The 15,221-nt window shown below is 54.1% G+C and overlaps 1 protein-coding gene across 2 annotated transcripts in view; it reads right to left on the bottom strand.

The window, feature by feature from the left end:
- Positions 1-2,830: 2,830 nt before the first annotated feature.
- MYO1H (myosin IH) overlaps positions 2,831-15,221 on the bottom strand; it is a 44,610-nt gene continuing 32,219 nt past the window's right edge. The window contains exons 1-12 of one of the 2 annotated variants that reach the window (XM_058656837.1): positions 11,321-11,367; positions 9,763-9,831; positions 8,781-8,865; positions 8,084-8,243; positions 6,962-7,045; positions 5,817-5,910; positions 5,576-5,631; positions 4,919-5,054; positions 4,576-4,646; positions 4,321-4,418; positions 3,408-3,507; positions 2,831-3,039 (exon numbers count right to left, since the gene is read on the bottom strand). In XM_058656837.1, the coding sequence (XP_058512820.1) occupies positions 3,016-3,039; positions 3,408-3,507; positions 4,321-4,418; positions 4,576-4,646; positions 4,919-5,054; positions 5,576-5,631; positions 5,817-5,910; positions 6,962-7,045; positions 8,084-8,243; positions 8,781-8,824 (867 nt within the window). In that variant the 5' untranslated portion in view covers positions 8,825-8,865; positions 9,763-9,831; positions 11,321-11,367 and the 3' untranslated portion in view covers positions 2,831-3,015. Of the gene's footprint in view, positions 3,040-3,276; positions 3,508-4,320; positions 4,419-4,575; positions 4,647-4,918; positions 5,055-5,575; positions 5,632-5,816; positions 5,911-6,961; positions 7,046-8,083; positions 8,244-8,780; positions 8,866-9,762; positions 9,832-11,320; positions 11,398-12,425; positions 12,540-15,221 lie in introns of those variants that run through there. The other variant, XM_058656838.1, reaches the window with a different exon arrangement.

Here is a 15,221-nt window from a genome sequence, read left to right as displayed (position 1 = left end):
CTCTTGTTTGCAGTATTTATTTTTATGGGGTTGATGACCTTTTGTGAGTTTCCGGGGGGCCACCCAGTGAAGGGTTTAGTTTGACTGTTCTGAGAGGGTCTGCAGTTGGTGATGCCAGAGGTGTCTTGACTGCAGTCCTTGGGTCCTGGCTGCTGGTTCCTGTGTGCTTGGACCAAGCCTAGCCCACGTTGCTTTGCTACAGACCTGTCCTGCAGTGTGGGGAGGCGGGGGGTGCCTGGAGTTTAGGGCTGTGGCGACAGGACCATAGGGGCATCATGCACCTGCACTGTCATTACTGGTGTAGCTTTGAGTGCAAAGCTTGGTGTAAAAGGCAAACCTTTTGCTGCCCAGACCTCTGGTGATTTCTGGGAGTCCCAGACCAGTGTGGCCAGAAGCTGAGCTTTCCCTCACACTGTGGGCTAAACTCCCTCCCTGGCTGCTGCCAGGCACTTTCCTGTTGACCCTCGCCGTCCAGGCCAGCCCCCCGGTTCTGGTGGCTTGCAGAGCTCCAAATGCTGCTCCAGTGAATCCACTCCATGCCTTTGGCCTTCCTGCTTCAGCTGGGCTTCTCGCCCACTGCTGCTCCAAGGAATCCACTCCATGCCTTTGGCCTTTTTTTGTGCCCCAAATGGACGCTCTGTCCTTTGCTTGGAGATGAAATGTGGCTTCCCAGTGGTTCACGGCTCACAGTGCCTGCCCCAAGGGAGCTGGCCAGGTGCTGTGCGTGCTGCTGGCCCTTGGGGAGTCCTTGCAGAAGAGAGTGTCAGGGAGTAGGCCGAGAGGTTGTGCAGGTGCCCTCGGGTCTGGGTCACGTCCACGCTTGTGTCTGTTGAGGGGATGTGTGTGACTGTGGGGGATGTGTGCTCACTGGCGCCATGTCAGGCGGATGTTGGCAGTTACCTACCTCCCTCTGCGCCGCTGGGCCGGCGGAGGGGCGGAAGTGTGTTGTGACTGGTGTGGGTGGTTGAGAGTAGATGAGGTAGCGCAGTTAGAGGGTTATGGAAGTGTGTGCCAGGTGGCGGACGGGTGGTGTTTGCTTCTCAAGGGACTCTTACTGTTTTATACCAAAGGTATTGCCGGGGCAGCCTTTACACATGGTATTCCCAACCTGAGTTTATATTTGAAGTGTTTTTCACAGCTTAAGACGGTTTGGTACCGGCCTCCTGGTGACAGGGGTATGCCTCTATTTTGTATGCAGCAGCACAGCCTGTGCTCATGCTGCCCTAGCAATCACACTTGGGGTAGATGCTTTTTAACCTGTCCTGGGGGAAACTTTTATACCAGGCCATTTGGATTTTGTTAAGGAAAGGGGGGGAGCCTACAAAATAATGTTTCGTAAATATTTTCTACTCTTTCAGTTCTGAAGACCAACCCTGCCATGAGGGTTGAATTTTTGTAGAAAATCAAAATGACTTTCCATTCTGTTTTCTGTAAGAAAGGAAAAGCCATTGTAGACATTGTTTCTTAAATGTTTGTGTCAAGATGACGTTTGTGGACAATCAGCCTTGCTTGCCTGTCCCTCCCTGGGACTTGCTGCTTGAGGCAGCTCGCTGTACCTTCTCTGCTCCAGTTCTGTCCCCGTGTTGAGTCTGCCTCCCTGGGATGTGGACAGGTTTGTGAAACATTCCAGTGAGCGATGCTGCGAAGCTGCTGCTGGCCTGGAGCCACGCTGCTGCCCAGCATACCGTAAAAGGACCTGCTTTTCCTCATGCCAGCACGAAGGCAGAAGTTAAATAGGAACGGTTAAGAATGGTCCAAGTAAAACCCGGGCCTAAGATTGGATGAAGAGTAAGCCTTTATTGCATTGTAATAGCTTCTAATTTAAGAAGAAAAAACAAAAAAACAGGCTTTGGTGTGCTATCAACAAGTTGAGCTTGTTTCGCATAACTCTGGTGCCGAGCCCGTTCCTGGCTGAGCTTGGGCTGCGCCAGTCCAGTGTGTTCCAGTGTGTTCTGTCTCCCCCCAGCATCCCTGTCACGTGTGGTAGTGTCACTTCCCTCGTGTCTCTGCACTATGACAAGACATCCCAGGTCTTGGCAGCAGTCCCTGTCTGTCGTGTCAGCATTTGTGGAATATGTAAAATAAAGGTATATCTTGCTTCCGTTGAGGTCTGTCCTCGGGGTCTTTTCGGAAATGCCCAGTGGGGTCAAGCCCCTAGAGTGTGATGCGGGGGTGGTTTGTACTTGGCGGCGGCTGCTCGAATGGCGCAGGGTGGAGAGCAGACCTGAGGCCTTCCAGCCTTGCACCGACACCAGGTGAGCTGCTGCTCTTACCCTTACACTCCATTCACCTGCTGAGTGTCTTAGGAGAATCTTCAAGTCCAACTTTTGGAGCTTTGTTTTTTTTTTTTTTTTTAGGATTTATTTATTTTCATTACAGAGAGGAGGAGAGACAGGAAGATCTTCCGTCCGATGATTCACTCCCCAAGTGAGCGCAACGGCCGGTGCTGTGCCGATCCGAAGCTGGGAACCTGGAACCTCTTCCAGGTCTCCCACGCGGGTGCAGGGCCCCAAGGCATTGGGCTGTCCTCGACTGCTTTCCCAGGCCACAAGCAGGGAGCTGGATGGGAAGTGGAGCTGCCGGGACTAGAACCGGCGCCCATATGGGATCCCAGTGCATTCAAGGCAAGGACTTTAGCCGCTAGGCCACGCCGCCGGGCCCAACTTTTGGAGCTTTGTAAGAGCTTGCTTACTTCCCCACATGATGTTTCACAGCAGTGCCTGGGGCAGCCTGATGCAGGCAGAGAATCCATCACTCACACTCCATGGTAAGGCCATCCACCCCCACGACCGACAGGGCTGGCTTCTAGCAGCAGATGATTGAAGGCAGAGCCAGAGAGGTTGGCCCAGGGCTGTGCTTGAGACACACCACCCTGCCACCTCAGCTGCCATCCTTCTCCTCCAGTAAAGTTTCCTCGGAGACACAGCTGACTGGATCCAAGTCCCACTGCCCTGGCACCTTCCTCCGGCGCAGCCGAAATGGCGATGGCCGGGGGCAGATGCCACGCTTGCTTGATCAGGACTTGCCCCGCACCGACACCTAGGGGAGAGGCACCATAGTGTTGGAGACCTGCTGAGCCGCCACACCTAGTCCTGGCATCTCTGCGTCAGCGCAGTGGGCCTGAACAGGCTGTGAGGGACCAGCTGCAGTATCCTAAGACGAGGCAGGGACTTGGGAGGTGCTGAGGAGCTCAACAGTGTCCTTGGCATTAGATGCCAGTGGGCTCCCTGAACACATGTGACACGCACTGCTCTCCCTCCCCTCCTGTCTCTGAGGGACACAGTGCTAGGGGAAGACTGCACTGGCTCACGCGTCTAGTGCCCATGCAGCTCTGGCATGCCTAGACTGCAAACCTGGTTTCTCTAGTGCTGCGCACTGCCTACCTCTCCCCAAGCCCAGCCACTCACCACTGTTAACTGCCCGTTTTTATCTTTATAGATTTGTTCTTCTGGTCCCGTGTCGAAAACTATTGTGCCTTCTTTTCCAGGACTGATATAAAACTGTAAACTTGAAAGACAGAGTGACCTGTTACTGGCATACTCCTCACTAGTTTCACATTTGAATTCTTTCTGTATTGCAGAGTTGAGCAGTTAGGGGGGAAAAAAGCCTATTTTCATTAACCATGTAACTAATGGAGTTCCTCTAAAAGCAGTATAGCACATGCAGGTGTTCTCAGGACCAGCCGCCCACGCCTCTTCCCGCTGAATTCACAGTGGATTAAGTGTTCCCCCAGCAAGGCAGAAACAACTCCGCAATCTTACATCAGGCCGTAAAGGCAGCCTCCCGCTTGCTTGGCAGGAATTACTGGGCAGGGTAGAACAGCAGAAGCGAGGAGGAAGCAGCCCAGTCCTGCCTCGAGCAGCCGGCTCCGGCGGGCTGTGCGGGAGAATCCCCGCGGGCCCTCAGCTCTGCAGCTTGGCGACCTTTGCTCCACCTGCCGCCCATGCAACGCTGCATGGTGGCAGTTGCCTTAGAGTTGCTGAGAAAATTCAGTAGCAGTATTCAGTTCTGTGGGCCAGTTCTTTGTTTTACACCCTTGAGAAATTGTAGCGCTTTTTCAGATCAATAAACGGACTCCGTGTGGCAGCCCTGTGGGCTCAAACTGCTGTTCCACCAGTACCCAGAGCCAAGGCATGGCCGCAGCCTGCCCTGGCCTAGGGACAGGAGTCTGGAGTGTGTGCCCTCTCCACCCCATGCTGGGAGCCAGCAGGGCCTGCCGGTAGATGTGGGTGGAAAGACAAGCTTACAGTTTGCAACCCCCTCGTTCCCCTGTGTCACCCTGTGACGGACGGCTTCCCAGCTGAAGCTGAACTCACCCACCTTCCTTGGACGACGCTGACAAGGTTCTCCTTCTTAACCAGCATGACGAGCTTAGTGACGGCCTCGAACACGTGCTCGCACTGTAGGATGACATCGCCCTGCAGCGGGCAGGAGAAGACCATGCAGCAGGTCAGTGCCTAAAGCTTCAAGGGAGGACACCCAAAGGTGGAGGTTTCACAATGGCCACCCTCGCATCGTGGCACTGTCTGGCCTTCCCTAGTCCCCATCAGAGCATTGTGTGGTGGCCGCCACTACCTTGTGCCTGCTGTCCTCGGGCAGGACGTGGATAACTAAGATTCCGTCACTCAGGTTGCTGGTGGAGATGCCTGAAGACAGATCCGGAGTTAGGGACCAGGAAGGGAACAGCTGGGCCCAGGGAAATAAAGGCCTCTTCCCACCCACGTGAGTGCGTGCATGCTGAGTAAAATGCTACCCAGGCCATTGTGCAAGGGGGCAAGCAGGTGCGAGCCTTGATACTTGTGCTAGGAGAAGGGCAGCCGTGAGCACAGAGGCCTGCCCCCTGTGCTAATGTCCACCCCTGGAGGCCTCTTCACCACCTGCTGACCAGCTGCCAAGTCGGCTCTGCTCAGGACCGTACCTTTGAGTGCCGAGTAATGGATTTTCTGCTTGATTTTGGCGAGTTCCACCACGTAAGCTGTCTTCTGAGTCAGGAGGAGCTGCCGCTGCCGCGCCTTGAAGCCTTTCCTATCATATTTAATGACTGGGATACCGTACTGCAAGGAGGTCCCCGGGTGGTCAGAGACACACACACTGTGTTTCTGCACCCAGCTCTGGCCGCAAAGGAAGCCTCAACCATGATGCCCTGCCTCAGGGGTCTGTCCCAAGAGACTGGCAGGCATGAGAACTGCCTAGCAGGGACTGCAACTCAGGTCCAAGGGGACAGAGTGACCCGTGGAGCACATGGAGGTGGTCATGGGCAGAGACTGCTGTGACCTGCTATGCATCTCCCAGCCCCTGGCACCTCTCCCTAATCGGGGATATCCTGTGATGGGATGAAGGGTTAGGTGGCACCCCATTGTTTTTTTTTAGAATTGTAAACTCAATTTCTAGGGTGAGGGAAGAAGACCCTAGTAAGAGCAGCAGCAGCAGGTATGTGTTGGGCAATGCTTGGCACCTCGTCCTGAGCATCAGAGCTCAGGTCCCCCAGCTCGTCCCCGTGTCACAGCACACACACCCCTGTTCTCACACTGCAATGGGGAGTACTGGTTGAGGCAGGGGCCGCATGCTGCCGTACCTGGATGTTCTCGTTGCTAATTTGCTGAAGCACCTTGCGGTTAATGTCTCCTTCATCTAGGGTGGGGGGAACCAGACCAGTCCAAGTCAGGGCTGGAGCCTGGCCCTGTGGAAAAGCCGCTGGCTGCTGGCTTTTGTGGGGTCCGCACATGTGCTGAGAACAGCCTGGGAACCAGGAATCAACACCCCCAAAGGCAGATTTGGGAAAGTGAGCAGCCATCTGTAGGCGGGCAAGCACTTACCTATCCGGCTGTCGGCAAAAGGCTGACTTAAGCTTTCTGCGTAGCCTTCCTTCTTGCCCCTGAATATCTCACTGGCGACCACCTTCTGCTGCATCTAGAAGACATGGAGACCGAAGAATGGTGGCCCCAGGAGCCTCCCGGGAGAAACTTTAACATGTATTTGAAAGGCAGAGTTCAACAGGCCTGCTGACTACTAGTTCTCACACTGCCCCAACACCTGCCAAATGGCTGCAACAGCCAGATGAAAGCCAGCAGCCAGAAACTTCGCGTGGCGTGATACCGAAAGATAGCAGGAGCTAAATCTCTTAATTTTCATCATTATTTGAGAGAGAGAGAGCGCTCTGCCCCAGCCACTGACCCACTCCTCCAGTGTCTACAACCACCAAAGGCTGCAACGGGTCAAAGCTAGGAGCCAGGAGCTCCAGCCAGTTGTCTTGTGTGAGAGGCAGTGCCTCAAGCGCATGAGCCATCACTACTCGCCTCCCTCCTGGCCTGCAAGAACAGGAAGCTGGAGTCACAAACGGACACAGGACTAGCACCCAGGTACTGCGGCAGAGGATGCGGGGTCCCAGGAGGCAGCTTTACCACTGCTCTGACACCTTCCCTGTGGGCTGGGGAGCTGCAGGTCTACCGGCAGTGTCCCACACACACTGTGGGTGTTACTGGAGCTGTGTGCTCCTGCAGGGGAGTCATAGCAAATTCTTGGCTGGGGCCATGGCACCCTGGGCATCCTGGTAGCTGCTGGGGTTGGCACCCATGCTTGCATTGTTGGCCAAATGCAGCCTGCTGCCTACTTGTGTAACTTTAACATGACATGCAGCTGGGCTGCCCACATACACGCTACACATTCCAGGCCTGAAACCCCAACCGTGGTGCCATTTATAGAAACAACCTGTGGCAGAAGGGGTCCTGCCCTCTTAGTGGGTCAGGGGCCAGTTGGATTGGGTACCCATGGTAAGAGCACAGACGGTGACCATAGCAAAGCCAGGCAACCCTCCTCAGGGTCTGTACCTTCATCCTCAGCTGCAAGGCCCGCCTGGGACCAGCATCTGCGGTCGACAGGGCGGACCAGAACTCGTGACACTGAAGATCCGGCTGAGGTACCCACGCCCCCATGCACTGCCCTCCCGACGCCCCGTCCCTACCATCGCTCTCCGCTCTGCCGTGACACCATGACAGTACTTCCGCACCAGGTTCCTCGTGCACATCTTTCTGAGCAAAGTGGAAGCCTGTGTGTGTGGAGAACACACTTGTTGAACACCCGGGCTAGGGCAGCCAAACCAGAGGCACTTGTGAGTACAGTTGAGGGGCTGGTGCTGTCACATAGGTAGGGCTTCTGGCATCCCACATGGGCATAGGTTCACGTCCTAGCCCCCTGCTTGAGAGGATGGTCCAAGTCCTTGGGGCCCTGCACCCACATGGGAGGTCTGGAAGAAGCTCCTGACTCCTGGCAGCTGCCTGGGGCAGTGAACCAGTAGATGGAAGCTCTCTATTGGGTTTCAAGGGCACCACAGCTCTGGTGTTTTAGAGCAAGCAGCTAACCATGCAGTCTTGCTCTGTCCTGCGTTGGTTAACGAGGGGCCCTCCTCCTTGGGTATGCTCCATAAGGGGTCACCGCGGAGCTGGCTCTAAGGAGCTCCTGAGAGACGCCGGCTCCACAGGGCTAGGGTGAAGGCAGGCATCTCCCCACAGTCCCCACTGTCTGAGGCCAGAGTCTGTAAACCCTGTTGGAACGTGAGATCCAGGAAAGCCTCCGTTCAGAAGCGCTCTGAGCGCATTGGCTTTGGCTTCATGGTGCTTACTAGGAGGCTGTTACCAAGCCTGGGGGCTTCCTCTTATAATTTATATTACTATTAATGGCAGTGGAGCTTCCAACATTGCTCTCCATGTCCACAAGGGCCATGGCCAGGCCAGAGCACAGCTAAGAACTCCCTCAGGTCTCCTGCATGCTGACAAAGTCTTGCCTGCTCAATCCTCCGTGTGTGAGGGCATCTGTATTGGCAGGAAGGTGGAATCATGGGCTGGAGCTGGGACTAAAACATCCTGCTTATGGCCATCGCACCCGTAAAGCCTCTGACTCTCGTCTCATCTTGGAAGCTAAGCAGGGTCAGGCTGAGTGAGTCTCCGGCAAGGTAGACATGGGAGTCTTAACCTCCAGGCCAGATGCCCGGTGTGGTCCTTTTGCGAGGTCCTGCTTGTGCTAAGGGAGCCCACAAAGAAAGGCGGATGTGCAGGGGGTAGCCCCCAAGGCCCAGATGGGTCCTCACGTTTTCCAGAATGCCTGGAGGTCTCAGCCAGCTCTTGTCCAGCACGGTCTTGGGGACATGATAGCGCAGATTCAAGATGTAATTCTTGCGCACAAGCACGACGAACTCCTCGTTGTCGGGGCACAGGGGCCGGTGGCGGTGGATGAATCCCTTGATGAATCTGCGAAACATGCTGGAGTCAGGCTGAGGCAAGGCCAGCATGGGAGAGGCTCTGTTGGTAAGACTTCTCCCCCATCGCACCCCGGGGCTGGCAGTGAGCTTAATCTACCCCACAGATAGACCTTGGGTCGAGTCACTGAATGACTTTGCCAATCGAAAATACACGAGTACTATGTGCTTATTTGCCTAAAAGCCAGGGTTCCGTTTTCTTTGAAAGACCAAGCCATCTCGTAGTGCCACCCTGGCCTTTCTTCCAAGTGGCAGCTGACTGGAAGGGGACGGTCCACTGCCCTTGGAAGGGGATGGAGCTTCCCAGTGGGCCGCTGTCCCAGCCCTGCCGTGCTGTCTTGCACTGGCTTATGAGAGCTGGTCGGCCACTCAGCCTGCCTGGTGTGACTCAAGTGAGAGTGACAAAATACAAATGTTCTCCCAACCCAGGAGCCAAGGGCAGAGAGACCAAGTTTATAAAGACACCCCTCAGGGCCTGTGCAGAAGGTCCCCATGCTGAGCCTCGTCCATAGCAGATGCAAGGACTCACTTTCTGACAACCTGCACGGCCCACTTTCTCCGGTGGGTCTCCATCCGGGCCAGGGCTCCCCGCCAGTGTGCTTCCAGTTTGATGGCTGAAAGAGTTGAGTACTGGTGTCAGAAGACACGTCCAGCCGTGTGTGAACACACAGAAAGCTTTCCGCGCCCCCAGCACACCTCTGTGTACCCTGCCAGCCTGGGAGACGCAAGCGCGGATTGTGGAGTCTGGGGACACCTGGACAGACAACTGGATGGGAGGTGGGGGCAGGGGCAGAAGGACAACAGGTGCCATGGGAAGCCCTGAGCTTTCAGGGAAAGGGCCACGCCCACGGGCAGGGGTGGCTGCTGTGACAGCTGAGGTGATCTTGTCACTGCTTTTGGTCAATCCCTAGCAGTGACTCCTAGGACATGAAAACCAGGTTTCCTTTTGTCTCCTGGGTCTTATGGGTTTTCCAGATTCTTTAGCAGCTTTCATTTCTCACAGGAGTAACCTAAATGCTAGAAGTGACACTGGCATCTCTCGGAGCCACACCCTCTCCAGGGTGACATGTACGTACAGTGATGCTGCCTTACTGCTGATGGCCTGCGCAGAGCAGCCTAAGATCCAGCATCCACATGGGAGACGCAGAAAAAGCTCCTGCCTTCATCCGGGCCCAGTCCCTGACTTTTGCAATCCTTTTTGGGATTGAACCAGCGGATGGGAAATCTCTTTCCCTCTCTTTAACTATGCTTTTCAAATAAATATATCTTTAAAAAAGTTACTCTTTCACTGTGTGCATACTGTAGATCAAACAACAGATTGGTGGAACCCACACAGGATAGCAGGGTCTGAGCTCCAGGCAGTGCCTCCAGAATGGGCCCTACACTGCCCTGCAGTTTCCAGGCTGGAATGGGGAGAGAGCCTCAGGGGTGGGGTTGGGCAGCAAGTGGAGGAGAGGGAAGGGCACAGCTCTGGCCTGTCACCAGCGGACAGCACTCGGCTGAACTCTTACCTGCTTGTCGTTTCTTCACATATTCTCTCCTTTCCAAGCAGCCTTTATATGTGGCTTGGATTCTGGCAACTTAGAAGAAAAATGAAAAGTCAAAGGACTTTGTGTGTTTGTCCAGGTGGCTGTGAGTGCTACAGGGGGACATCAGATGCGGTCTCGTGCAGTGATGGCCTTGGTTCAACATCACTGTTGGGAGTGTGGCATGTGATACTGCACCTGTTCCCGGCTGGAGTTTCACTCACCTTTCCGCAGGTGAGGAAGAGGCCCAGGATCCTAAGGTCTAGGCCAGGTACCTGCTGTCCTCCTGCCCAGCTGCACGGGGGGCTTCACCCCTCCATCATCCACACAGGGTGGAGAACCTCTCTGTGGCCGCACAGCTACCAAGGTCCCTACCACAGGCCCCATTGAGTGCCTTCAAGACCAACAGTGTCAGTCCCTGGGGAGTGGATCTGGTGCCGATTGAGGCTCCCTGTAGCCTGGCTGAGCCCGCACCTGCCCTCATACTCAACAGCTGCCCGCTGCTACAGAGCCCCAAAACCAGCAGCAGGAGCGGGCTTTGTGGCACAGTGGGTGATGCTGTGGCTTGGGAGGCCCCGCATCCCATTGGAGTGTTGGTGTTTGTCCTGTCTCCACTTGGCAAGTTAGCTCCCTGCTACTGCAGGAGCTAAGAGGCAGCAAATGGCTCAGGCATTTGGGTCCCCTGGCAGCCACCTAGGAGAGCAGGATGGAGCTCCTGGCTTTGGCTTGGCCCAGCTGCACATGTTGGGGTCATTTGGGGGTGAGGAAGTATACCAGTAGATGGAAGGCCTCTGTCCCTCTTCCTCTCAAATAACCAAATTTCAAAACAAAACTGGAAAAGTACCGACATTCAAAATCAGACCAGCAGGTGTGATGGCACAAGAAGACTTAGAAACCAGAGCATCTCCAGCCGCTGCCCAGCTGCTTACTGGCAGTGCAGCCTTCAGCAAGCTGCCCACACACCTGGGCCTCAGTTTCCCCATGTAGAAAGCAGAGATGGCTGCAGGTTTGAGAGCACCTAGCCTACAGCAGACCCCATGTCACTCAGGGGCAGATGCTGCCTCTTCCACCTGCTGGGGGCTCCAAGGACAAGCCCCCCCGCCCCCGTAGAATGATTCTGCATGATTTTCCCTCATCTTCACATTCCTGTTCATCATTCAAAACTAACAGCCTGGCTGCAGACATGGAAGCTACACCTTCCAACATCAGCCATCCATGCAAACGAACTTCCTGAAAATGACATTAATGGGGATGGGGGGGGGGTGGGCTCACCTGGTTTTAGGACCTAACGAGGCACAACAGCATTTAAGTTTGTGCATGCATCCAAGCCCACCTCGTCCTAACATGCACAGACTGCTGCTTGCACCTGACGTGCCCAAGCCTTAACATCCGTATGAGCCTAACGGTCCTGTCTGGTTCATTCCTTGCATCCCAAACAGATGCTTCTAAACATGCTATCAGACGCCCATGTTTGAGATTTACCCCTTCCCCCAACTAAATGTGTTCATCTCAGTGTGTCACAACCAAGGCAGGAAAACCATACCTAACTGATGTTTACTGAATTCAAAGGCGTCTTCAGTAGCAAACAGAGTTCTGGGAAACCGAATGAATATTTTGGTTCTAGAAGTGGGGAAAAAAAGTAGGTTTTAATTACTAATCGATAGTTAAGATCCTTGGTGGGCTGAGACTTGGAGCTCAGTAAAGAGGGTGTCTGCTCATGGCAGGGCGAGAGATGTTGGGGTGAGTCCCAAATACAGTGAGAGTGTTCTTGCAAGAACAGGCAGGGGAGAAGGCAGCATGAAGAGGGAGGCAGAGCTCTAAGGGAGGCAGCCCCAAGCCAAGCTATGGCAGGAGCTGTCAGACGCTGCCAGAGGCAGAGATGGATCCTTCTAGAGCCTTCCAAGGGGGCATGACCACCCCCCAACACTTCAGAAACCTGAATAAGTATCTGAGTAAATGAATGAGTAAGATTGCTGTAATCTCTCTCTGTCTCTCTCTCCACTCCCCCAACCTCTAACTGTCAGCGACATTACAGCTACTGATCCCCACCTGCCAGTCCCACCCACACATCCACTGTGTGAGAACTTGTCAGGGCAACCACTGGAAGGCAGCAGCGCATCACAGTCATGCTCCTACCTCACGCCAAGATCTTGTAGGATATACAGAACCTGATTCCCTCAGGGACCTGGACTGCCCACCCCACCTCCCAGATGAGGGCTCTACAGAAGCGGAGGAGTGGACAGATGGAGCACCGGCCCTGTCCTGACCCATGTGACTGACCCAATGTCCCATATGTATACAGGTCCCCGGCTCAGACAACTCCCCTTCTGCAGTAATGATAACCCGAGTTCTGGAACATCACTCTGGGATGAAATATGATCTCATAGCAAGGAGGACCTAGGAACACAGGGGGCCATGTGGCTGGCCTCCCTGGTCCCCTCTCTATTGTAGCCCAGCCAGCGAGGGGGTTTCAAAGGGTTCTCTACCATCTCCTCCCGAGCACCCAGAATTGTGCTTAAATTGAGTGGCTGGCAGCATATGCTTGTTTATCGATAGAAAACCCCATAAAATGAACCCCCAGGCTATAGGCACACACAGATCTGTACCAGAAACATTTGAGGAAAAAAACAGTGAGCAGGGCTGCTTACCTCCCTAACTTGTACTCCTCGGGTTTGTAGCCGATGTACTTGATCAAGCGTTCTACGCCTTCTGCCGGAGGCCCGTGCCAGTGCGGCCAGGTGTCTGGGCACAGGGACTTGTACCTGGCATGGACAAGTAACAGATTCTAGAAGCAGTGGCTCTACCTTCCTCCATCCACCCTCCTGGCCGGAGGTCAGCTGAGCTTGGCAGTGGCGACTCAGCGACTCTGTGTAGAATGCAGTGCTGAGATCACCCGAGCTTCCTCCAGTCCAACAACTCACGCATGGCAAGGAAAAAGCAGGAACTCCCAGCCAACTGGGTGGGTTAGCTTATCTGCTTACAACCGTGATTTCATTGGACACTCGGTCCTCTGTGCCTATGGATTCCACTTCTGTGCAAAGAAGGCACTTGGAAAAGCTCGTGATTGTCCCATACATGTGTGGACAGAACATTCTGGTCCCTGAACAACACAGTGTGAATAACAACTCTCTTCAGGTTTCATAAACCATCCACATACAGGCAGCTGAGCATACAGCATCTGTGCCAGTATGACATCATTTTACATAACAGATCTGGAACATCTGGGAAATGTTAGTCCCACAAGCAATCCACTCTGGGAACAGAGCTGAGAGTTAACCCCAATCTCACTCCCAGGTGGAGCAGGCTGCTGCACAAAGTTCTTTGCAGAAGTGGAATAAAAAGATAATGTACATTCTCAGTAAGCGTTCTGAAGATCCCTTCAACAGCCAAGAATGATGAAAACATGGACCCGTGCAAAAACAAACGAACAGCTGTGCAAGAATGTTCACAGCAGAGGCCTGAGTGGTACAGCAGGTTAAACCAGAATCCTGCATCAGCACTGGTTCAGGGTCCAGCTGCTCCACTTCCAATTCAGCTCCCTGCTAATGTGCCTGGGAAAGCTATGGAAGATGGTCCAAGTGTTTGCGCTCATGTGGAAGACCCGGAAGCAGCTCCTGGCTTCAGCCTGGCCCACCTCTGACTGCTGTGGCCTTTGGTTAATGAACCAGTAGGTGAAGGCACACCCCTCCCTTTCCCTCTCTCCCTCTGTACAACTGCCTTTCAAATGTAGTTTTTTTTTTTTAAGATTTATTCATTTTATTACAGCCAGATATACACAGAGGAGGAGAGACAGAGAGGAAGATCTTCCGTCCGATGATTCACTCCCCAAGTGAGCCGCAACGGGCCGATGCGTGCCGATCTGGAGCCGGGAACCTGGAACCTCTTCCGGGTCTCCCACGCGGGTGCAGTGTCCCAATGCATTGGGCCGTCCTCGACTGCTTTCCCAGGCCACAAGCAGGGAGCTGGATGGGAAGTGGAGCTGCCGGGATTAGAACCAGCGCCCATATGGGATCCTGGCGTGTTCAAGGCGAGGACTTTAGCCGCTAGGCCACGCCGCCGGGCCCTCAAATGTAGTTTTTAAGGAAACAATGTTCATAGCAGTCTCATTCAAATATTTAGTTTTCTTTAAAAGGCAGATTTAAAGAGAGATCTTTCATCTACTGGATCACTCCCCAAATGGTCACAAGGGCTGGAGCTGAGCTGATCCAAAGCCAGGAGCCAGGAGCTTTCTCTGGGTCTCGCTTGTGGGTGCAGGGGCCCAAGGACTCCGGCTCTCCTCCACTGCCCTCTCAGGCCACAAGCAGGGAGGTGGATGGGAAGTGGAGCTGCCGGGACTTGAACCAGTGTCTAAATGGGATGCCAGTTGAAAGGCAGATTTAGAGAGAGGATTCAGAGGAAGAGATTTAAAAAGCCTCATTAGTCACAGCCACAAAAGCCAACTGAACAGGTAACTTAATGTCCCATGCTTGGGAAATGACACAAGGTATTTTCCAAGGGTAATTTTGGCTCCACTGTTGACTTAAGAACTTGGTTCCAGCATGTCAGTCCTTGCCAATGTACACGTACTGCAAAGATCACCATAAGGCAGCAGGTGGTGGTGTTAGGAGGTGGGGCTTGCAGGAGGTGATAGGTCAGTGGGCGGAACCTTTGTGAGCAGGAATGAATAAGAAGGCCGGGGAGGGAGGGGCGGGAGGGAAGGTGGAGCCCTCACCAGCCACCCCATTCTGCAGTGTGTGTGAGCCACTAAGTTTACAGCAGCCACTTGGCCACGTAATGCTCAGGGCTGTCTCCCAACTGGGGTCCTCCCCCATCTCCTCAGCTAACAAGGGCGCCCCTTTTGCCCTTCCCCTCCTGGAAAGCAAATAGCCTCTCCCAGGAGGAAGTGAACTCCATGGGGTAATGTGTGGGGACTCTGTCCTGCTCCCTGCTGTCACCCCAGCACCCCGGGCCAGGACTGGCCCTGAGGAAGCGCTCACTAGGACTGAATGGCAACCAAATTGAGCAGACGTGGCTCAAGTTCAAACAGAGGAGGATGGCGACACCAAGTGTGTGTGTGTGGGGGGGTGGGGTGAGAGAGAGAGAGAGAGAGAGTGTGAGTCAGGGGGGCTGTGGTTGTCCCTAGCTCCAGCTGACATGTCACTACCATCAGAACACCGGAGGGGATGAGGGTACAAGAATGACGAGTCCTTGATGGCAAAAGCAGTGGCCACAAAGACATACGTTCGGAAAGAAGAAAGAAAAAAAGAATCATTTAACAACTGCCAGGATGGCGACAGGTGAAGGAATCCCAATATGAAGCTGAATCACATAGAACTGGGGATGACACAATCTTCCTGACCTACAGAGATGACCATTTTAATTGTGCCTCTAGAGAAGGCATTGCTGATTTTTTAAAAAAAATCCTGTGTTGGATGTGGAGGGGCACTGGTGCAGTGACTCAATTG

Source organism: Ochotona princeps, chromosome 29 (genome assembly GCF_030435755.1).
Source record: "Ochotona princeps isolate mOchPri1 chromosome 29, mOchPri1.hap1, whole genome shotgun sequence".
NCBI lineage: Eukaryota > Metazoa > Chordata > Mammalia > Lagomorpha > Ochotonidae > Ochotona > Ochotona princeps.
This window is presented reverse-complemented; position numbering and strand designations above follow the sequence as displayed.